This window comes from Carcharodon carcharias, chromosome 3 (assembly GCF_017639515.1).
Source record: "Carcharodon carcharias isolate sCarCar2 chromosome 3, sCarCar2.pri, whole genome shotgun sequence".
NCBI classification, from domain to species: domain Eukaryota; kingdom Metazoa; phylum Chordata; class Chondrichthyes; order Lamniformes; family Lamnidae; genus Carcharodon; species Carcharodon carcharias.
Window position 1 is genome coordinate 198,068,019 of NC_054469.1, and position 24,392 is coordinate 198,092,410.

The 24,392-nt window shown below is 45.4% G+C and overlaps 1 protein-coding gene across 1 annotated transcript in view; it reads left to right on the forward strand.

Annotated features, from left to right (window-relative positions):
• The window catches only part of LOC121276368 (acidic amino acid decarboxylase GADL1-like), a 97,911-nt gene that overhangs the window by 15,248 nt on the left and 58,271 nt on the right, over window positions 1-24,392 (forward strand). Inside the window, exons 2-5 of the mRNA XM_041184696.1 lie at window positions 80-246; window positions 2,759-2,885; window positions 11,870-11,960; window positions 16,016-16,122. Coding sequence (XP_041040630.1) covers window positions 80-246; window positions 2,759-2,885; window positions 11,870-11,960; window positions 16,016-16,122 — 492 coding nt within the window. The remainder of the gene's footprint in view (window positions 1-79; window positions 247-2,758; window positions 2,886-11,869; window positions 11,961-16,015; window positions 16,123-24,392) is intronic.

Sequence of the window (24,392 nt, forward strand, 5' to 3'; positions counted from 1 at the left end):
AGTTACTTTTATGATCCAATTGTACTGCAGTATGCTGTTTGTTCAGGCACTAAAACTATCTTGTTATTTTTCTACGTAGATGAATTGATCAACGACCACTATCTTAAAAAGGGTGCAATCCTGGTGGATGGGGTGGTCTTGAATGGGCCTCTGCTGGATGCAAAAGCAGGAGAGAAGTTTGTTGAAGAGGCGTTCCCTATCATCATGGAAGATGCCATAAAGAAAGCGACTGATGTCAATGAGAAGGTACAACCCAAGGCAATAAGGAGCCATGCAGTGTGACAGTAGCAGTAGATTCTTAAAATGCATCGGCAAATGCAAGACTTTTCAGGGCCTTCTACAGAGAAAGCCTTTTAACATTGATGACGTATTTGTATCCACGAAGTTATACCTACCAAATCTCCCATTGTAAGCTAATTGATCTCAAAATAGTTTGTTATCCATCGGATTTCTGTCCTTGAATAATATAGGGTAGAATCAGCTCTTTAGAAACTAGTTTCCTGGTTGGTACCACATCCAAATGGAGGATGGTTAGGGGACTTTTAACTTATTTTCCACACTCATTGGTCATACTTAGCATTGATCATCATGATAGATTGTTATGTTATTAAGTGAAATATCTTTACTATTGCTGCACCTACTGGCTTCCTCTACATGACCCAACAGCATCAACCCAATCTCAGAAGAGCATTCCTCTATATAGTGTCTAGATTATAACCTTCCATTTCTTACACCAGTTTGTTAGTTTTACCTCTTTTCCCTCCAATTTTCTTTTGAAGGTTTTAGAAGTTGAATCTCCAAGAAAGTTTGAACAATTCCTTGATAAAAGTGCGTTCCTTTGATATGCAGATCTTTTGCTGTCAGCTTTAACCAATTGTCTTACTTTGGAGATATGGATGGAAAAGAGTTTCTCAACATCTTTCCTTGAATAGCAATCAATTTTCCATTTTTAATCATAACTTGACAATTTCTTAGTGGTTTTTATGATTATCAGCTTGTTTGATTGAATACATTATAAACAAGTGGAGTGCATACCTTTGCCACACTGTGTTAACTCAATGTTATTATAATCATGCAGCTCTTCCTTGAGGCTTTTCCCTACCTAGTTGATGCACTTTAACTACAAAGCTACAAAAATAAATCTTTCTATTAAGAGTCTCCATTTCACTGAGGAGGCTTCAGGCTAATCCACATGCAACAACCTGCTCTGAGAACTCTGCTCACATGTTGACAGCTGGGACAAATTCCACCACAACAGCTGAGTCAATCCGCAAGATTTTAAAGCAACCCGCAACATTGTAAATGAAACAACCTGCAACATGCTATAAAAAAAGTCAATTTGCCCTATCTTCCAAAATACCCTTTCAAAAATTCCAGGATGCAGATCTGTATCATTGCCAAAAAATAATCAGATCTTCCTTGGCCATATCACTATCTAAGTGTCAAGTTTCATTGAAATCCGTACATTATTTTTTGTGACGTATTATTGACAGACAAGCAGACCAACAAACAGGGTGAAAACATTACCTGCCCCACCTTCAGTGGCAGAGGTAATGACAAAAAATAAAATAGTTATCTCAAGAATTGTAAACAACATGAAGGGGAAATGGTTTTAAAGTAATATTATAGAGTAAGCACTTCATACTGTGCATCATTTTGCATTAGACAAAGTTACACTATGATCAAAATCTATATAATATTTTAAAAGTCATATGCCTGTATGCAATTCCTGTCAATTTTGCCAAGATAAATTTCTATGTACACAATTATACTGGAAACTATTGGCTGAATGTTACGGGGCCTGCAGGAGTGGGCTGGGAGGTGGGGAGCTGAAAATTTGGGAGGGCTGTTGGGGGGGGGTGGAGCACCTGTCACCTTCCTGCTGCTACTGGCAGTTTACTAGCAGCATGTCAACCCTCTGCCACATGGAGAGATCGCCTGATGGCCTTGACCTCCCTGCAGGCTTGGGGTGGGGGGTGTCCTGATCGGGCACTCGTTAGCCCACAGAGGGTCGCTGGTGGCAGTGCCCCCCCACCAGCAACATTCCCCCCCTACCCTCATCAACCACCTCTGCCTCCTTGTCTGGGCTTGCCCCACTGGTTCAGGTGATCCCTGATCCCAATTAACTTGCTGTAAGACCAGTAACCATTGCTCCTGGGTGGGTGCAGCTCCAGCAGTGGCCGCTGCTTCTGCTGGCACTGCAGGGACTGAAGAACTGCCTGCCCTCCGATTATCAGGCAGTTCTTCGATGCTGGCTCTCGTCCCTTAAAGGGACCTCCCGTAGCTACAAGATTTCTATCAGGGCTCCCATAAACGGCTGAGGCAGGATTGCCTGAGCTTCCTAGCTGATTGTTGGGACCATTGCCTCCCCATCAAAATCTAGCCCTATTTGGAAAGTTGCCACACTGTAATCACACCCTTCTATTAGTTCTGGCATTGCAGCACTTGCACCTCCCAGCTCCTCAATCCATACAGCGAGGAACTTCTCTTCTAATCAAATCTATTACTCTGCTTCCTAAAGTGCCTTACATTTTCTGTTTAACTATGCATAATGATACAAATATTAATTAACAATATGGACAGCGTGACTTTAAAACGACATTATTAAATCAAAATGCTTTTTGAAAAGAAAATGAGCATTGATGCAATAAGTTACTGGATTTTGATTTCACAGTTATGTCAAAAATAAATCTCTCAATCTTGTCACAAGATCTTTCCCTGTGCTTGCATTGCCCCTATCTTTACCTATACCTTCCAGGTCTGTGAATGGCAGCCTCCTGAAGAGCTCATAAAGCTTCTTGACCTGGAATTGAGGGACACAGGAGAATCCCATCACCAGCTGCTACAACGTTGTCGGGATGTTATAAAGTACAGTGTGAAAACAGGTAGGATAATGCCCAATGCAGGCACTTTATATTTGAAACCTCATATTGGGTCAGTTGACAGTATCCTTTCTCAGTGTGCAAGGAATGAGGTAGATTGTGCTTCTTAAGTGAAAGTCAGGCCATAAACCATGATTGGAGTTGATATAGACTTACCCACCCTCCAGGATTGTCTCCAGAAATTTAAGACTTATCTCCTCAACAATGCTGTGACTTGAGATGTGAATGACTGCCCTTCCAAGTTATAGTATAAAAATATTAGACATGGGAAGAAAATCTGTTTGACTGACAGTCATGAATCATCTATTCAGCTAACAGTATGTTGCTTTCCAATTGGCTGAGAAAGTGGTGCACCACAAGTACGGACATGTTGGGTAACCAGTGGCAGGCTGTGTGGCGGGGCTGGATGATTGGAGGCAAGAGGCTGTGTGATGACACCTACAGGAATATGTCCATCCAGAGTTGGCAACCTTAGGTTAGCATAATGTCCATTCTTCATTGCAGACAATTCAAGGGGGCTTCAAAAATTTTGAAACAAGAAAATAGTTTTGAACTAAAGCCATTGAAGAGCTAAAATCATTGCCAACATTGCTGCCTTTTGCCGATGGATTATATTAATAAATGCATTTCGTGGTAATTTACAAATGGGTTTGGTGCCTGGTTGGTGCTGAGTTAACTGATTGCGAAGTGTGGGGAAGGAACAAATCAGCTGAGGATTAAAAAGTGGCTGTGTCTGGGCACAGATGGCTTGACACCCTTTTCATTGAAGAATATTTTTCATCATAGTTGATGCTGCTAATACCTGATAACAAGAAAGTGCAAACATTCACTTCAAAACGTGCTTTCTGAGAATGCTGGGGATGAAAAATTAGTTGCCAATCAAGCTGGAATTGCAGTAATGATCCTTCAATCTTTCTACCACTGCTAATGAATCGTTTAGTCAGTGTAAATATTAAAAGGCTGTTTTCTTTGGGATTTAGGAGAAAATCGCTGAAAGAGAAGTGAGAAAATCCTGAATTACTAATGAGACCCTAGGTGTACTAATAACCCCTGTAACTAAACATCATCAGATTTTTGATGGCTCCCAAATGTAAAAAAGTTGCACTGGGGAGTTATATGTTAATTCAGAGTCAACATGCTCTCAACTGTTCCAAGGAGCTGGTTGCTTGATTCAAAGACGTGCATGAAACAAATCATAGCAAAGTAGAAAATTATGGCTGCTTTATTTGGGAAGGGAATCTGGAAATTGTTGGAACCGTAGAGATTACAGGGGGTGTATGGAACTACTGGTAGACAGTAACATTTTTTGAGACTTGCATAAACATACAGTAGTAATGATAAAGCATTTTAATACAGTACCCGAATGGATAGAAGTCCTTCCGTACTTATCTCAGAACCGTTATGGTGCAGAAGGAGGCTATTTGGCCCGTTGTGTCTGCACTGGCTCTCTGAATGAGCAACTCACCTAATACCATTCCCCCGCCTTCTCCCCGTGACCCTGCACATTCTTCCTTTTCAGATAACAGTCCAATTCTCTTTTGAATGTTTCAGTTGAACCTGCCTGCACTGCACTGTCAGGCAGCACATTCCAAACCCTAACCGCTCGCTGTGTAAAAGCTTCTCCTCATATCACGTTTGCATCTTTTAGTAATTACTTTAAAATGCCACCCACCCTCACCCCTGACCACCCACCCCTCTCCAACCCAGACCCCTTCACTGGTCAGGGGGAAACAAACAGTTTACCAAGCACAGCTGAAAAGTATAACTTATCTGAGCACTAAATGCTTCTAACAAGTGAGCACTGATGGGCAAGATTGATGAGGTTGGTACAGGGTGGAAGTGGAGCATATTGAGGACCTCTCCTCAGTGCATAAGGATATAGCATCACGTTGCCACTTGCACATTGCAATGAAAGCTGGTCTTAATAAGCCCTTAAGAAGTAAAAAGGCAGTCTTTTCTTCTCACAATTTGGCAGCCATTTTTTACATGAAGATAGAGCCATGCGTGAATACTTCGCCAAAGATTTTGATGAGCACAACACCATCTTTTATGCATGTCTGCTCTATTTTTTTTGCCACAGCTAGCAAAATAGGCCTGCTGACCCTGAGGACAATGTCAGGCTTGGTTCTGATGCTGGCCTTGAAGCGCACAGCAGTAAAGATCACTGGAAAATGTGATGCAAATGCAACTTTATTCTTGTCCGTGATGCTGTGCCGCTGTGCCCAACCAATCAAACGTAGCAACATCGAATCGTAGTATAGCTGGAGGCCATTCAGTCCCTTGTGCACACACTGTATGTTTTGAACAAGTTACCCATTTGGTCCCATTCCCCTGTTGTCTCCCCACAAACTTTAACTTTTACGTGTTTTGTAGTCGACGTTCTGGCTTTTTACAAGTTTTTAACTGAAGATTAAAAGTGTAAACAGTGAACAAGCTACTCATGAAGGAACAAACCTATTCTTTTTTGTACTGACCTGAATCTGAAAAATTAATATTAATGTCCCAGTAGGCTTCCTTTTATGTTTCATATTTGTTAGGAGCTCTTTTTCATTCAGTAGAGTCCGGTGATTGTTCCCAAGGTTACAGGAGAATGCAACTGCAGGCTAGTAATGATGTTGTTCAACTGATGCTACTGTCATCTTATAAGGACAAATCTTCTAGCATATCTGGTTGAAAAAATGTGCTTAACATCAGCTTCATTATATCCTTTGGCACCAGCCCTTCTGCTGAATAATGAAAAGCAAAATCAGAGCAATGCAGTGTTGCCATTAGCTCTTTGATCCACATGTCAGCTGCTTGCACCTGTTGCCCTGACACTGACCCTCAGCCCACCCCCCCTTACCTCCCCCACTCTCCATGGTGAGCTAGGAAAAGGGTTAAGAAAATCAGAAGCGTTGCTTCACTCCTCTGGGTAGGAGTCATTCTAATGTTTACCTTCAGGCTGGAGGTTACAGAATACGGGATGCAGAGGCCCATGAGTGTATTACTGTTTTCCTGGTCAGTTTACTTGATGGTACAGAGACCCATAGGCAAAAGTGAAAATAAAGCACTCTACCAAAAAGATGAGAATGTCAATGAAGTATGGGCCTTAAAAGCATGTTATGCAATACCCCGCTGTATCAATATAAAATAACTGGGTTAACACTTCCATCAGAATAGTGGACAGAACATTATCATGCAGAAGCATTGAAGCATTTATCATTGAATCACAGAAATTTGCAGCAAGGAAGGTGGTTATTTGGCCTCTCGTGTACATACCGACAAGAAGCTATCCAGCTCAATCCCATTTTCCAGCTCTTGGTAACCTTGCATTTATACAGCACTTCATATGTGTATTGAAGTACTTTTTAAATGTTGCGAGGGGTTTTCCTGTCTTTACCATCTTTTCAGACAGGGTGTTCCAGATCCCCTACCTGGTCTGGGTGAAAAAAATTCCACTCAAATCCCCTCCAAACTGATCTCTTACCCTAAATCTTTGCCCCCCAGTCATGGACTCATCAACCAAGGTGAACAGGGCCTTCCTATAGACTATATCTAGACCCCTCATAATTTTATATGCTTCAATTAGGTTTCCCCTCAACCTCTTCTGTTCCAAAGGAAACAATCCTAGCTTATCCAAACTTTCCTCATAATTAAAACTATCCAGTCCAAGCAACGTGGTGGTCAATCTGCTCTGCACCTTCGCTAGGTCAATCACATCTTTCCTTTGGTGTGATGACCAGAACTCTCACAGGACTCCAGCTGTGGCCAAACTAGTGTTTTTTACAATAACAACATAACCTCCCTGCTCTTATAGTCTGTGCATTGACTAATAAAGGAAAGCATCCCTATGTCTTCTTGACCACCTTATCTACATGTTCAGCCACCTCTAAGTATCTATCGACTTGCACTTCAAGATCCCTTTGTTCCTCTATGTTTCTCAATGTCCTAACATTCTTTGTGTATTCCCTTGCCTTGTTAGCCTTCCCTGAATGCATTACCTTATACTTCTCCAGACTGAACTCCACTCACCTGACTAGCCCATTGATATCTTCTTGCAGTCTACGGCTTTCTTCTTCATTATCAACTACATTGACAATTTTTGTATTATCTTCAAACGTCTTAATAACATCCTCGAGAGGCAAGTCTATACCTTGAAAAGAAAGGGACCTAGTATTGAATGCTATGGCACCCTGATGGAAGCAGCCATCCAATTAAAAAAAACATTGACCAATATCTTTTGCTTCCCACCTATGAGCCAATTTGGATCCAATTTGTCACTTTGCTTTGGATCCCATGTACTTTTGCTTTTGTGATCAGTCTGCCATTTTTGACCTTAACAAAAATCTTGTTAAAATCCATATGGCCTACATCTAATGCACTATCCTCATCATACCCTCCTTGTTACCTCCTCACAACATTCAGTATTGTTAGTCAGGCATGACGGTTCCTTAACAAATCTGTGCTGACATCTTTGATATTGTCCAATAGAATCTTAAAGCCCTGGTGAAATATTTCCATTCATACATGCATTTTAGTTCTCTTGAATGGATATAAAATACTTTCTTGGGTTTTAAGTATCAGAAAGCACCATCTCTATTTCATTCTTTTTGTGGGTAATAAATGCTTGTTTTACTGAGTGCTGATGGCATTTTTAAAATTTTCTCCTGTGAATTCTTTCCCCTGGCTTCCTGAAAAGTTGGTGCTTCCTAGGAATCAGTTCCAAACATATTGATGTGTTAGTGAGCATATCTTTCCAAATCTGACTTAGCAAATTATATTAACCCAGACCAGACGCTTTCCTCTTGGTTACTCTGTTCACGTTCTCTATTAAGTGCACTTCATTCTGTTTGTATATTTTTTTTTGCATTGATTCCAATGTTATGGTTGACAAATGAAAGAAAATTGAACCTTGCATAGTGCATACTTCTCAAAAAAGTTCTGTTTGCCCAGACGTAAGTAAAATTTGGTCCATATCGAGTTGGCTGATCTCAACCAGGGTGCCAGTAAGGTGTCTCAATTGACCTCAGTGCCCTTGGGCAAGCAAGGAAAAATCTGCCACAAAATCCAGCTCTGGATCAGCATCCTTGAACCCTGTCATCAGGCGAGGACAGACTTGATTGTGATGATCTTGTGGTCAAATTGGTAGCTGGCACTCATGGGGCTCACTCATAAAGAAAAATGACTTAGGAAGCACTGGAGGACAACCAACCCATTTGGGAGTTTATCCCTGCGTGAGGCAGACCCTCCAGGAGAAGGAAGGAAGAAAGTCAGGGAATGGGGAGAAAGGCCATGGAACCACCTGTGTCAGCAATGTGGACTGTTGTCAATTAGTGAAAGTGAGCAGATTAGCTTTAGGAGTGCTGTACTGCAATTACCATCAATAGTTCCTGCATGTTTTTACACCCTCCTCACATTACCCATGAGATATGACAGCAACATCTGCTGTCCTGGAAACTAGTGGTGTGATGTTATCCTCTTTCCAATGTCTACTGAAGAAAGGAAAAGATAAAAATAGAACTAATCCTGCACAACAACTGAATAATTTCTTATGCACAGCAAATGAAACGTCAAAGGATATTGATCTTCCACATTAAGCTGCAGATTTTAATAGATCAATTTTCTATTTCCTATTTGCATTTTCTCCCCTTTTGCCTCCTAGAAGTGGGAATCAATCACAAGGTAATTACAGATGTCCATCCAGAGTTTCTGACACCTCCCCATTGCAACCTCCAATTGAATCTCAAATTATGCTGGAATTTTTGTCTCCACCACTGTAGCGTGTTTATTCCTCCTTTTGAAGAAGAATTTCCTGATATCAATTTTAAAATTTACAGGTTTGGACCCATGTCCCCCGGTTCTCACAGTTTAATTTAATTTCTAGTTTAACTTCTTAAAACAATCACCACTCAATGAGCTTTCTGTCCAGGCTGAAAGACCCAAATCTCTCAAATCGTTGCTAATAATTCAGACTCCTGACACTGGAGAAAAGCCTGGTAGCTCTTCTCTGTACTGCATCAACCTGGGTTACAGGTAGTAGTGATTCTAATACTCTACCTAAATAACCACTTATCATGTGTGAGTCTACACTATCTTGGGGACTAACTGACTCGGAGGGGCAGGAGACATTACAGCTGGTCCCAATTTTGTCCTCAGTTACATTCCAGTAGGAATTATGATCAAGTCTAGGAATCTTAATCTTTTTCCTCTCCACACTGCTCCCAAAACCAGGGACACTGAGTGCAATTATAGCAATCCCATTCCAGCTGAGATCAGCTAAATCAGCACAGACCTAGCCTGGGATCTTCTTATTCTGTATAGCTTGGTGTCTCAAGGCATCTACTCCCAATTATGCTGTCAAGGGAATTACTTAACCAACTTAAACAATCAGTTAAAAGATACCCTGCAGCTGCTTGCTGAGGCTTCCTCAACAGCACCTTTCAAACCACCTAGGAGGACAAGATCAATAGGTGTATGGAGACACCACCACCTGCTAGTTCCCTTCTAAGCCATGCACCATCCCAGCCTGGAAATACATCACCGTTCTGCCAAAATCCAGCAACTCCGTGACTAATAGCACTATGGGTGTACAACACACGGACTGCAGTGGTTCAAAAAGGCAGCTCACCACCGCCTCCTTAAGGGCAATTAGGGATGGTCAATAAATTCTGGCCCCATCAGTGATGCTCACATCCCATGAATAAATAAAGAAAAACCTATTTTTCAATTGGTTCTTCAAGGAGCTCATTGACAGAATCAATGACTTTAGTCAGGATCTCTACTGTACACCAGTGATACATCACAACCAAATAGTAAGGAAGATACTATTTAGCAAATAGCAAACAGGGATGTAAAGCATCAGTTGTGAATTTCAAAAGAAGGTAACAGTCAAAATTGGGCAGTCAGCAATAATTACTGAATAAAAAAATTAAAAGAACCAAATTATTCAGGATAATATTGTAAAACATTCTGAACATCATCTCAAGCTCTCATTGGCTGAAAAACTTAGCACTGGAAGTAAAGGGCTGGATTTTCACTACAGAGGTGGGTAGTCCAAGTTGGGAAATTTCCTGGCTCATGCACCCATCTTGGGAAAAAGCCCTGAATGGCGTGATTTTCACTCCACGGGCAGATGGGGGTGGGAGGTGGCTGCGGGATGGAGTTGGGTTTGCCTCCCCTGGATGCAAATTGGAGGCAGCCGCAGGGGCTGCCAGGTGTCAAGGTGGGTTTGTTAAAATGCCCAACTCAGTTCTCTTGGACTTCTGCAGTTATTTTGTTAAATATTAGGGCCTCTAACCCTCATCCCTCACACCTGATCACCATCCACACTCCCCCATGCCTTATCCATAGCATCACATGCCCTCCATCTAGCCCCCTGGCCCCCTGTAACCTCCATGCCAGCTTATCTCTAACATATCCCCCCCCCCCCCCCCCCCCCCCCCCCCCCCACCACATGGCCCCTTATAACCTACATGCCAACTCATGCTTCCCACTACCCCAAGGCCGCTTATAGCCTCCATACCAGCTTAATGTCAACCCATGTCCTCCGTGCAAACTCGCCCAGTATCCACCATGGGCAGACCTCAGGTGCCATTTTGAGATGAAATAACATAAAGATGTAAATACCTATAATAGCTTTAACTATTAAAAACAAACACTACCATTCATGAAAGTCCATTCAAAACTTTAAAAAGCCTCTCAAGTACTTAATCCTTTACCAAAACCAACAGTCTTGTGTTCATAATCCCAGATCAAAGATAACTAATTCTTTAATAAGTTTTTGAGCTGTCAGTCAAACTGTGAACTTATAACCCCTCTGCTGCAATAACTGTAGGGTGTGGAAAGCCGCCAACCATTAATAATGATGTAATGGTAGCCCTTGGGGTAATGTCAACAAACAGCTATTGTAACTGCTGGAGCAGATTTTGTTCAACTCTTAGACACAGGCAGGTTGTTTATTTCTTAATTTTTAAAGGGCTGAAGAATCAAACAACTTCACAGCTTGAGTTTTTCAATTCTCACTGATGCAGGCAGGCTGTTTTTTTCATTTTTAAAGGGTTGGGAAGTTAAATAGCTTGACAGATTGACAATTCTACATTACCCATCCGCCCTTCATGAGCATTTATGTCTCCATAAATATGTGAATATTGTACTGTGGGTTAAGGCCCTTGCTCCAGTGAAAATGAGATCTGTTTGAAGTTAACACTAAGTTCACATGGCCCTGATGAGTTTGGGTTTTCCCTCATGTGAGTCATGCCTGCCCCCTTTCTCCTCCTGGCAAAAATAGGATCTGTCTGAAGTGGGGGTGGATCCGAGTTCTGTTGCAATCTTTAAAAGTCCACATAGTCTTCGCAACTCTGCAAAAACCTGGCGCAATGTTTTTGACATAATAAAGATTTGAAAAATTACAAACTTTGTAAGACACCGATTACACCTACAGGGCTATGCAGTACCATTTGTGTAAACAGTCTTAAGGATGTTCTGTATTAGACAATTGCGCCTCTCTGTGAAGCCTCAGGCTTAAATTTATACTTCCTAAAAGCGGTCTAAGATCTTAACTTGACAATAACAACTGATCCTAGCAACAACTAGTGGGCATTTTTAATTCAGATATAATTCTGGATAAGTCAAAGCTTTCAGAAAATTCATGAGCATAACACAAAGTAACACTGCCTAAAATACTGAAGGTAATCTTTATAATAAAGTGTTTTATATCTGTAATTTTCCCTATGAATGCCAAGTGTCTGCATGTATATAATTGATTTCTCTCTTGCTCAGCCACAACATGAGAGACATTGTGATGAAAATAACTTCTCTTTCTGTCTTTATGACATTGCCTCAATTTGACAGCAAGAGAGCTCAGTACTGGTTCTCAAATGTTTCCTGGTGCAATGTTAGAGGCACTATATTTAAAGTAACCTGCTCTTCTTTTGATCATCAACAGCAGTAGACAGAGGAAATAAGCCAATTAGTACAAATGCATAAAGAGCATTTTTATTTTTTTTTAGGCCATCCAAGATTCTATAACCAGCTATATGCCGGGATGGATCATTATTCTCTTGTTGCCCGCTTTATCACTGAAGCTCTCAATCCCAGCATGTGAGTAGTAGTTCCTAATGCTTCTATTGTATGGTTCTTTTCTATGTAGTCAACATTGAATATGCTCCTCTTTTTCCTTCTCCCTGTTATATTTTTCTTGATTTTTGGTTTCTAATTTCCCCAGATTACCCAGCAACAATAAAAGTATGGGAAGCTCATATCCAGGTTGCCTTCTGTGCTCCTCTTAAATTGATAGCTGGGTTATGCATAAGGATTGTATTGTGTCGGGCACTCTGTTGCCTACTCCTCTCCTTGGAGAGCCACCTGCTCTCTGCTCAGCAACTTCCTGAGCTGAGATTGGTAACTTGACGAGCTGGGGCCATGGGTGCCACATATAACTCAGAACGTGTGGTAAAACACTGGTACTTTAAAACGCTGTGGTAAGCCAGGTCCTCATGAACCTGAATCAATTCCCTGGGATCACACAGGCAATATGATTCACGCCATCCAATCACTCTAATACGGCCTGGAGAGGAAGTCCAACAGCAGCCTTTCAAGAAAAAAATTGGTGCAAACCCTCTAAAATCCAGAGATTGTTTTGTGCATTCAAATATTTTATATCAAGCATTGTCAGAGCACTGGGAGGTTTTCTTTTACTTCTTGTTTATTCTGAGAATTTTTCATTATGCAAACTTGCTGGGGGCAATATTAACCTAACTTGCAGGGTGGGAAACTGACCAGATCAGGTAGAACACTGATTTGATACCTCGCCTGATAGTCCTTGTTAACTTCAATGGGGATTAAAATCGGGCAGAGTGTAAAACCAGCATTGCATCCAGTCCTGTCAGTTTCTCAACTCTCAAGGTTAAAATTATTCCCATTAGGCGGGGTGCAAAAGCAGCATTCCACCTGATCCCGTGGGCTTCCCACTCGGCAATTGAGGTTACAATTCCCCTCGGTAAGTCAGAAAGGAAGATAGAACAATGGAGGAGCTTAAAAATATTCCTTGAGTCAACTGAAGAGAGTGCACAAAGTTCAAATGTAATACACGTCAGTAAGTACCAAGTGTAATACCTGTCAGTAAGTACCAAGTGTAACGCTCGGCCATTAAATGCAGCCTGTAATGTTTTGTACTTTATGCAATCCCAATAAAAGTATGGAACTGTGTTATTCTTGTATAGAGATGGGGGTGGGGCCCACTTGCCGACTTGTAAAATGATGCGGGGATACGTCGGGCCTGCGTCTTGGCGTCATTTAGATTCTCAGTTTGGTGGGTGTGCAGCTGAATTGGCTGCACGCCCGCCGAACAATCAACGGCCTATTAAGGCCAATAAAAAACTAATTAACCTGATTGATGGACCTGCCCGTCCAACCTTAAGGCCCTGGCAGGCAGGTCGGGAGCCCAGGTGGGCCTCAGACAAAGAATAAAAACCTCATCCACGGGCGGGATGAGGTTTCATGAAGGTTTTAAAATTTTTATCAAATGTTTAAATAACAGACATGGACATGTCCCAACTCGTGTGACAGTGTCACATGAGGGGACATGGCAGGGAAATTTTTTCATTACCTTTCTGTCAACGTTTGAATCGGAGCTGATGTCCCTGAGGCAGCACTTTGCCTCAGGGAGATCTGTGCGCTCTTTCACGTGAAGGAGCACACTCCTGGCTGAGGGAATCCTGCACCCCCACCCCCCTGCCCGCCTGCACAGGGAGCGCATAGCACTTCCTGGCGGACATCACACTGGGTGGGCCTTAATTGGCCCGCCCATGTAAAATGGTGACGTGCCCCCGAATAGGGGTGCTGATTGGAGGCCCAGCCGCCCGCTCCCGCTCTTCCCACCTGACGGGAGGAAAATGTTGCCCTTGGAATTCTGAGAACCAATATTTATAGGTTTATGGTGTGTGCACTATATCCTACGCCCCATATTAGTGGATGTATTTTTGTCTTCTGACTGGAATGCTTTCCAAAATAGAGTTGACCCATATCAATAATATTGCAGTTTTCAGTTCCACTTGAGTACTGTAGTCAACATTTGCAAGCAACTAATAATGATAGGGCTGTCCTTTTGCACAGTCAGCACTTTAAATAACTTCTTCATCAAATCCAAAAAACACCTATTGGATGATAAACCAAAGAGGGGGGTGGGGTGGAATCTTTGTGAAGATCTCTGGTTAGTAAATCTGTGACTACAAGAGCAGGTCAGAGGCTGGGAACTCTGCGGTGTAACTCACCTCCTGACTTCCCAAAGCCTGAACAACATCTACAAGGCATAAGTCAGGAGTGTGATGGAATACTCTCAACTTGTATTATGAGTACAGCTCCCACAACACTCAAGAAGCTTGACACCATTCAGGTCAAAGCTGCCCACTTGATTGGCATCCCATCACCATCTTAAATCTTAAACGCATAGTGACAGCAGTGTATACCACATACAAACATATTGGAAAGCACCGCAGCAACTCACCAAGCCTCCTTCAACAGCACCTTCCAAACGCACGACCTCTATCACCTGAAGGACAAGGGCAACAGATGCGTAGGAACATCGCCACCTGCAAGTTCCTCTCCAAGCCACACACCACCTCACTTGGAACTATATTGCCATTCCTTCACTGTCGCTGTATCAAAATCCTGGGACTCCCTCCCTAACGGCATTCTGGGTGTACCTACACTACAGGGGCTGCAGTGGTTCAAGGGTAGTTAGGGATGGGCAACAAATACTGGCCTAACCAATGATACCTGCATCCTGTGAAAGAGTAAAAAATAACTATAGTGGCAGGACAGTTGGGAGGCATATGAATATAATTATTGTTCAAGGCTGACATTAATCCCAGAAGGACAGTGAGCTGGAAATTAAGGATGCATGGATTCATTTTGAGGTTGTAAAATGTAGAGCTTGTCCTGTGTGGCAAAAACAGGATTCTCTACTCTACCTCACTGAATGTCTTCAGCAACAAAGAGTACCACCCAGGTTTTCTTCCCTGATGCCTCTGGTCTGTGAATTATTGTGTAACCTTCTGTGATCTCTGTTGGTTAACAAGAAGTTGGATTAAAGCCCATCACACCTGGGGGAATGGATTCCAATCTTCCATCTCATATAATTAGTAGTCACTGTGACCCCCCCCCCGTTAAAGCCTTCATATTGCTTTTACCAGGTCAACTGAGGTAATGGTAGATGGGGAAGAGACTGAGTGCTCCTCTGTGCTCAAGGGTGTTTTGGTTTGCACTGAGCAGACTGGGAAATACTTTCCATAACAAGTGAATAATTTCATACCCCAGGGATTCAATGCAACACCAGGGCCAAACAAGCTTCCTCTCAAAAGCTGTTTTAGGTTCAGCTGAGTCAACGAGCACTTTGTTATTGCTCAGTCTTCAGAAAAAGGATTTTTCTTTAGAATGTTTTTAAAGCTTGCGTTCTCTTCACCTGGCCTTAGTTTGAATGAAGTAAAAGCAGAGAGTGCTGGACTCACTACTCAGCAGGTCAGGCAGCATCTGTGGAGAGAAAAACTGAGTTAACGTTTTGAGTCTGAGACGTTTCATTAGAATTGAATTGGCAGAAAACTCCCTGGTATTTGGGCTTTCGTTCCTTTGTAGATCTCCTTCGATACGTATATCTGTATTTATACGTAAATATTTAAAGTCACCCTTGTGCCCCTTACTTTTTTCACTGGGACGACAGATGAGAGAGAGACCAGATTTACACCTTTCCACTTCCCTGATCTTAATTTTTAGGTTGCAGCTGCAATCTGTGAGAGAAGCTGCAGTGGTTGGAATTGAAATCAGTTCATCTGGAAATGTTGCAATATGGCAGTTAGCATTGCCATTCTGTTTAGTGATGAATCAGCAGCAGGTCCCATCACAGGTGGCTTATTTTTTTTTCTCCTTGCTGCTGTTGCACGTGAGTAGAATTCAGTCTGATTTTATTGGTTTATATTTGAAACAGCTGATAAGACACAGTCTCATGTTTCCTATGTTACAACAGTGATAACACTTCAAAAATAATTAATTGGCCTTAAAGTGCTTTGGGATGTCCTGAGGTCATGGAAGGTCCTATATAAACGCAAGCCTTTCTCCCTTTTACTGCTGTTTTATCATATTACCCATTTTCTCCACTGCAGCTACACTTATGAGGTTGCACCAGTCTTTGTACTCATGGAGGAAGCTGTTCTGAAGAAGATGAGGGAGTTTATAGGCTGGACAAAAGGAGATGGTATCTTCAGCCCTGGTAAGAAACAACTCATTTCATTATTTCAACTTTACTGAAAAAAATCACCTTTATTTAACCTAAAGCCATTAACCTTTCCAAAGCCACTAATGTCTGCAGTAGTTATTTGGATTTGCAGCCTTTAAAATAGATGCCATCTTTTTCTGTTGTGCTTATTGTACTTTGCACGTAAGAAGGTCATTCAGCCCATTGTGCCTGTATGGCTCTTTGCATGAGTTTACCTTTGATGTAACTCTTTCGAGTACAAACACGTTTCCATCTGTTTATACAGATGAAGTTACATTGTTTCATAGTTTGCCATTGTGAGATTTGAACTCTTGATAATCTTTTAAATGAAACCAATTAAACTAAATCAACAAAATTGGGATAAATCAGGCACAGCCCCTAATTCAGGTCAGCTGTAAAACCAAGGACAAAATTTAAAGGAACCTTACAAACTTTAAATCAAAATGTGATTAAAGGGGTCAACAAAACACCCCAGTCCCCGCGGTGCCCACCGAGCACGGAAGGCCTCGAGCGTGTCAGCAGACACCGCGTGTTCCCTCTCCAGGGACATCTGGCAGCGAACGTAGCCGCGGAAGAGGGACAAACAATCGGGCGGGACTCCCCCGTCGATCGCCCGCTGCCTGGACCTGTTAATGGTCAACTTGGCCAGGCCCAGGAGCAGGTTCACGAGGAGGTCCTCCTCCTTCCCGACCCCCTTCCGCACCGGGTGCCCATAGATCAGGAGCGCGGGGCTGAAGTGCAAACAAAACATCAATAAAAGGCTTTTCAAATAACTAAAAAGGGAGTGCAGCCTACAACACCCTATATATATACATGGTCCACGGACTCCACAAGACCGCAAAAAGGGCAAGTGTCCTGAGAGTCCGTGAACCAATGCATCCTTTTATTATAGGGGACTGCTGCATGCAACACCCTCCAACCCAGGTCCCCGATAGAAAGGGGGAGGACACCTCCGTAGAGGGCCTCCCATCGGGGGCCTCCGCCGCCGGACGGCAACCAGGCACGCCAGGGCATGTCCGGGCAGTGGACAAGGGCGAGAAAATGGAAGGTGTGCAGCAGCAGTCCATACAAAAAGCCCCTCTTTGCCCTGCCAAAAGGCACGGAGGGCATGTCCCCGAGGCGGCTCATATTGCGGGGCACCAGCACCAGAGGGAGGGTTCGGGGCTTGGGGCCAATGTGGAATTCTGTCCGAACAGGGGAACGCTCAGACGGAAGACCACCGCGCACCTGGGCCACCTCAAGACCCAAAATAACGTCGGGTCCAAGCACGACCGTTCTCAGGTCTTGGATGGCATCGGCTGCGACCTGGACACTCACAGACGCGCGACGCGCCAACTCCTGCGGGAGCATCCAGCCCAGTCCTCCGCCACCCAGCACGTCCCCGATCCTGGTCACCCCTGCGGCCACAGCCCTCCTCTCCGCCAACCATTGAAAAGGATGGAGGGGCGGATTCCTGAGCAGCGGCTCTCTGACGATAGCCGCTACTCCTGACGGGGGAGAGCTGCGTCGCGAGGCGACCACTTTTCAGACTTTGATCAGCTCCTGGTAAAAGACGGGTAACGCCTGCAAGGAGCCACCGAGGCCCATCTGTTCTATAAACAGGAGCTGCACGTCATAATTCAGGCTGTGCACCTGACGGAAGAAATACGTCGTCAGGGCACACCATCTAGGAGGAGGCTCGACGTAGAGGTATCGCTGCAGGGTCTGAAGGCGGAAAGTCGCCACCTGTGTGCGTAGGCACACTAGCGCCTGACCACCCTCCCTAAGCGGGAGACTCAGAACCTCAGCAGCGACCCAGTGCAGTCTTTTGTCCCAGAAAAGTCGACTAACAATTTCTGGATTCTGGTGACAAAGGCCGGGGGAGGGGTCAAAGTGACCAGTCGATACCACAACATGGCGGCGATCAGTTGGTTTATGACCAGAACTCGACCCCGGTAAGATAGCACTCGGAGCAGTCCTGTCCAGCGCCGCAGGCGAGCGGTGACTTTCGTCTCCAGTTCCTGCCAGTTTGCCGGCCAGGATTCCTCAGCAGGGCAGAGATGGACCCCCAGGTAGAGGAGGCTGGTCCTGCTCCAGGTGAAAGGCCTGAGCTCCTCGGGTAGGGGATCCATCTGCCACTGACCGACCAGAAGTCCAGAACATTTCTCCCAGTTGATCCTGGCAGAAGAAGCGGCAGAGTAGACCTCCTGGCACTCGCGCATCCTCCGCAGGTCAGCTGGGTCACTAAACAAAAGGAGCACGTCATCGGCGTAAGTTGAAAGGATCACCCCGATGTCCGGCCTGCGCAGAACCAATCCCGACAACCTCCTCCGCAAGAGGCGCAGGAAAGGCTCCACGCAAATAGAATACAACTGGCCAGACAGGGGGCAGCCCTGACGTACCCCTCTCCCAAATCGAAGGGGCGCCGTCAGGGACCCGTTAACCTTCACTAGACACTCCGTGGCAGTGTACAGAAGTCGGATCCGGGCGACAAAATGCGCCCCGAACCCGAACGCTCACAGAGTTCCGAGTAAGTATCTGTGATCCACGCTGTCGAATGCCTTCTCCTGATCAAGAGACAGGAAGGCGCTCGACAGACCAGCCCTCTGGGAATGGTGGATAATGTCCCGGACCAGATGGATGTTATCATAAATGGTTCGGTCCGGGATGGTGTTGGACTGGTCAGGGTGGATCATGTGGTCCAGCACGGTGCCGAGCCGAGAAGACATGGCTCAGGCGAAGATTTTGTAGTCCGTGCTGAGGAGGGAGACCGGGCGCCAGTTTTTCAGAAGGCGGAGATCCCCCTTCTTCGGCAGCAGGGCAATCACGACCCTGCGCCACGAAAGGGGCATCTCCCTGGTAGCAATGCTCTCCCCCAGGACCCCCACGAAGTCGCTCCCCAAGACGTCCCAGAACGCCCTGAAGAACTCCATGGTTAGCCCGTCTAGTCCCGGGGTTTTGCCCCTAGAAAGACTGTCGAGTGCGCCGGTCAGCTCCCCCAGACTTATAGGGGAGTCGAGCTTTCCGGTGCACTCCGGGCCGACCTGCGGCAGGTCCTCCCACAAAACTCTGCAAGCTTCCTCACTGGACGGATCCGGAGAGAACAGGGCAGTGTAGTAATCTCAGGCGATGGCCCTGATGCCCTCCGGGTCCGAGACAAGGGATCCGTCGTCGGCCAGCAGCGTAAGGAGCTGCTTACGGACCCCCTGCCTTTTTTCCAGCGAGTAGAATAGAAGAAGGGGGAGCCGCGGTCCATCTCCTTAAAGAAACAGATCCGCGACCTCACGAACGCGCCCCGAGACCCGACCAGTTGCAGGTCCCGCAGCGCGCCCTTCTTCTCATCGTACACCAACCGCAGGGCCGGGTCCGCGTCGGGCTGACGGAGACGTGCCTCCAGGTCGAGCACCTCCTTCTCCAACTCCTGGACCCTGGATTTGCGTCTCTTTGTCGACCCCTTCGCGTACTCTTGACAGAAAACTCGGACGTGAGTCTTGCCCACGTCCCACCATAGCCTCAAGGAGGGGAAGCCTCCCCGCTTCCTTCTCCAGCCGGCCCAGAAGCGACGGAACGAGTCCAGGAACCGCTGGTCTTCCAACAACAGGTTATTAAAATGCCAGTACGCGGACCCCGTCCAAGCGCAGAACGAAGTGAGCTCCGCCCACACCAGACGGTGGTCCGTGCACGGAACCTGCTGTATAGAAGCAGCCGGAACGCAGGACACGTACGCCTTTGAAACGTAAAGGCGGTTGAGTCTGGACGCTCCGACTCCAGGTGACACAAAGGTGAACATACTGGAGTCAGGATGGAGATTTCGCCAGACGTCCACCAAGTCGAAGGACCTGACCAGGTCCCGCAACTTACTCACACCTCGCGTGCAGTGCGGGGTACCGTGACGGTCCCGGACCCCAAGGGTGCAATTGAAATCCCCCCCGAGGACGACGCACTCGCCAGCGTCGATGGAGCCGAGATGAGTGGACACTTCTTCAAAGAAGCTCGCTTGCTGCTGCATGCCCAGGGGAGCGTACACATTCACAAAGTGAAGCACTGTCCCCCCCAGACGCACAGTCAGGTGCAGCAACCAGCCTGGCACCGGCTCCTTGACCCCCAAGATCTCCGGCTGATAATGCGGGGCCAACAAAATAGCCACCCCGCCCGAATTGGAGGCTAGATGACTCATGTAGACCCCCCCCTTGCTACTCCAGGAGCCACGTGGCTTCGTCTCCCGGAACGGTATGGGTTTCTTGCAGGAAGCACAACGCATACTTCCCGTCCCTGAGGACCGAGAAGTTCTGGAACCTGCGCTGTGCGCCCTTGCTGCCGCGGATGTTGAGGCTGGCTATAGTTGTCTTCATTGTCAAAGGTACGTCAAACCTTCACTGTAAGTAATTTAAAAAAAGAAGAGGACTTTTTAGTCCTTCCTCTCCTTCAGGAGCCCAGCGAGAAACGTTTGGACCCTCCGCCGCGCGTTCCTATCCAACTCGGGAGACTTGAGAGCCTCGCGAGTGGACCAGAACACCAGCGGAAACGAATGCCACCGGTCCAAGGCCAACTGAACCCTGTCTCGGCGACCGCGGTGCCCCGACAAAAAGTCCTGGAATTCCCTTGGGGGGATGAGGGGGGAGTCAGTGGAGGGCACCAGGGGATCCACTGCCTCGCTTGAGAGCGACTCTGCGTAATCCCCAACGTTCACCACCGACACCCCGTCCTCCTCCGGGTCGTCGCCTCCAGCTTCCGACCCCTCCCCCGCATTGAGTACGGGGGCTGATTCGGAGCTGCCAGCTGGCTCTATCTGTGCCTCGATCCCACCCCCAGGATCAAGGCCAGAGGAGTCCTCTCTGGTCTCCTCTAAACTTTTTGGGCCAGAGGGCAGCGGCAGTTCTGATGCCCGCTCTCCTCCCGGCACCGGGTCGTCCGGGGAGCTCAGGACAAGCTCCTGACCTAAACATAGGACGCCCGGTGTCAAGGTTTGGGAGGGAGCGGGAAGGCCCTCCTTTTCGCCACCACCCAATGACCCATTTTTATCTTTGAAATGAAGGGAGCTGCAGTCCCCCGACGAGCCTGAAGGTACCTCGGGGGTATTGAGTGTACTGGAGCTGGGCACCACCTCAAGGGAGGTGCCCTCAGTGACCCCCGAGGGGCAAAAGCTGTAACTCAATCACATGGGTTGGTGTTATCTGTTTCAGATGAAGTTACATTGTTTCATAGTTTGCCATTGTGAGATTTGAACTCTTGATCTTGGTGTTACAAACCCAGTACCATAACCACTTGGCTATTTAGGCAAAGCCTTTACCTTTAATGTAACTCTTTCGAGTACAAACCTGTTTCCATCTGTTTCAGATGAAGTTACATTGTTTCATAGTTTGCCATTGTGAGATTTGAACTCTTGATCTTGGGGTTACAAACCCAGTACCATAACCACTTGGCTATTTAGGCCAAGCCTTTACCTTTACTGTAGTAGGATTTTACATTGAGGTAGTCTAATAAGTTCTTGAAGCTATTGAATCAGTAGAGTGCTCCATCAGGTGAGAGCACATAGGAGGAGTGGAAGGAGCAACTGGCTGAATAATTAGGACTGCAACTATTTGCCATATTAACAACTTATATGATGAGATAGAAAGCCAAAGCACATATCCAAATTTTCCAATGTCATAAAGATAGACAGCATTGTAAGTTGTGTAACTAGTAGCATAAAATTTCAGAGATATGGATTAAGCAAATGGACAAATTTGTGGTAAAAAGATTTCAATGTAAATGTGAAGTCATTCACTTTAGACCTAAAAAGGACAGAACAGGGTACTTTCTAAAAGATTAAAAGCTAGAAACAATAGAGGTGCGAAGGGACTTGGAGGCATCCAGGTACACAGGTCATTAAAATGTCATGAACAGGTGCAGAAGACAATCCAAAAGGCCTAATGGAATGCTGACCATTTATATCCACAGGACTGAAATACGAGAGGGTAAAAGTCATGTTTCACCTAGTATAAAGCCTGGTTAGACCACACCTGGAATATTGTGAGCTGTTCTGGATGCTCCAATGCAGGAAGAATATATTGGCTTTGGAGGGAGTACACTGTAGGTTTACCAAATTAATGCTTGCCCCCTAAGGGTTAAAATACAAGGGGAGATTACACAAACCAGGATTGTATTTCTTGGAATTTAGAAGGTTAAGGAGTGATCTAATTGAAGTTTTCAAGATATTAAGGGGAACTGATAAGGTACTTAGGGAAAGGCTATTTCTGCTGGTTGGGGACTCTAGGGCTGGGCAATGTCTAAACATTAGAGACAGACTTTTCAGGAGTGAAATTAGGAAACACGTTTACCTGCAAAGGGTGGTAGAAGTTCAGAACCCTCTTCTGCAAACAGCAATTAGGCTAGATCAGTTGTTAATTTTAAATGAGATTGATAGATTTTTGTTAAGCAAAGATATTAAGGGATCTGGGACAGAGACGGATGTATAGAGTTGGGTTGTAGATCTTCTATGATCTCAGTGATTGGCAGAATAAGCTCGAGGGGTTAAAAGGCCTATTCCTGTTCCTATTTTCTGGTGGTGACCCTACTTTCAACCCACAGAACAGGCCACATCCGCTGTTGATGATTTATGGAATGGGGGGTCATTTCATTATTCCCTCCAGGCTGAGACAGGAAGTTAAGTATTGGGATCTGAAAAGCATAAGAAATCGGAAGAAATCTATGAATCATTATATAAAAAAAGTCCTGCTTAACATATCCATTAAACTGAAAGGGACCCACTTGAAAGTCTTGCATGCAACCACTTCCAGCAGATTGACTCTGATCTGTTCAGGGTAGCAGTGAAGGCTGATAGTGCGGATAAATATAAAGGAGGATCTGGGGAGTGAGTGATTGAGAACAGCTATATAACTGCAGCCTTTTTCAGGCCCTGTCCTTTCCTGTGTTCCATAAAATAAATTACAATTAAGCATGAATTACAAGCAAGTATAAAGAAAGAAATCTTAAGTGGGATCTTGATAACCTTTATTCAATCCAAGGAGATGTCAGGGATTTACATGAGCCGTGAATCTAAAGACAAACATAAACATCAGTTAGCTTTTAGTTGATCTCAGTTTGTGCCTGTTAGAATTTGTGGCATTACAAAGGCAGGCTCAAGGCTAAATACTCTATGGGGAGGATTTCCGGTTGGTGAGCAAGGTTGGGGCCCGCTCGCCGATGCGTAAAATGATGTGAGATGGCGTCAGGTGGAACTCCTGACGTCACCCGCATTATTTCCATTTTCAGGTCGGCGGAGGCGCAGCCGAGTCAGCTGTGCGCCCACCGACCTGTCAAAGGCTTATTGAGGCCATTAATAAACCAATGTAGGTAATTGACAGGGCTGCCCGTCCAACCTTAGGGTTGGTGGGCAGGCCGGGGGCCCTGGTGGGCTTAAGAAAAAGCATGAAACCTCATCCACGGGTGGGATGAGGTTTCATGAGGGTTTTTAAATATTTAATAAAGGTTTCAGTAAATGTGATGGATGTGTCCCAACTCATGTGACAGTGTCAAATGAGGGGACATGTCAGGGAAATATTGTTATCATTTGCTTACCATTTTTAAATTTGGAGCCCATCTCCCTGAAGCAGCACTTAGCCTCAGGGAGATTAGTGCGCTCTTTTACAAGAAAGAGCTCACTCCCAGCTGAGGGAATCACCCCCATCCGCACAGGGAGCGCATAGTGCTTCCTGGCCGATGTCACACTGAGCGAGCCTTAATTGTCCTGCCCACATAAAATGGCGGTGCGCCCCCGATCAGGGGCACCAATCGGAGGCGCCTCTGCCCGTGCCCACTCCTGCACCTCCTCCGCGATGGTGGGGAGGGGGGGAATTTTCCCCTATCTATTTGCCAAATACAGCTCAGTCGCTCATAACCTCCTATCCTTAAAGGACATTTGATCAGCCTACATTTAAGAATTTGTTCAAGTCCTTCAAATAAATCATTGTATTAAACATAATGTGATGTGGAATTTGCCTTCATTTTCTGCTATATCTCCACATGCTTGCACCTGTGCTGTTTCGTGAGCCTCATTTCCCATCTGCCCTTCCTACTTCTGACTATGGTTGGGATTTTACTGGCAGAATCCAAAATACCTGCCCAAAGTCAACGGATCTGTGGCTGCTGTCCAAATTTTCCGGTCCAGCCTGCACTGATTCCTGCTGTGGGCGGGACTAGAAAATCCCTGTGTCTAATGTTCGGTGACCTCATTTGACAAAAGACTAGAAACTTATTACATTACCTGTGATGTCTATGACCCTGCTGCTCCTGTCAATGGCGTT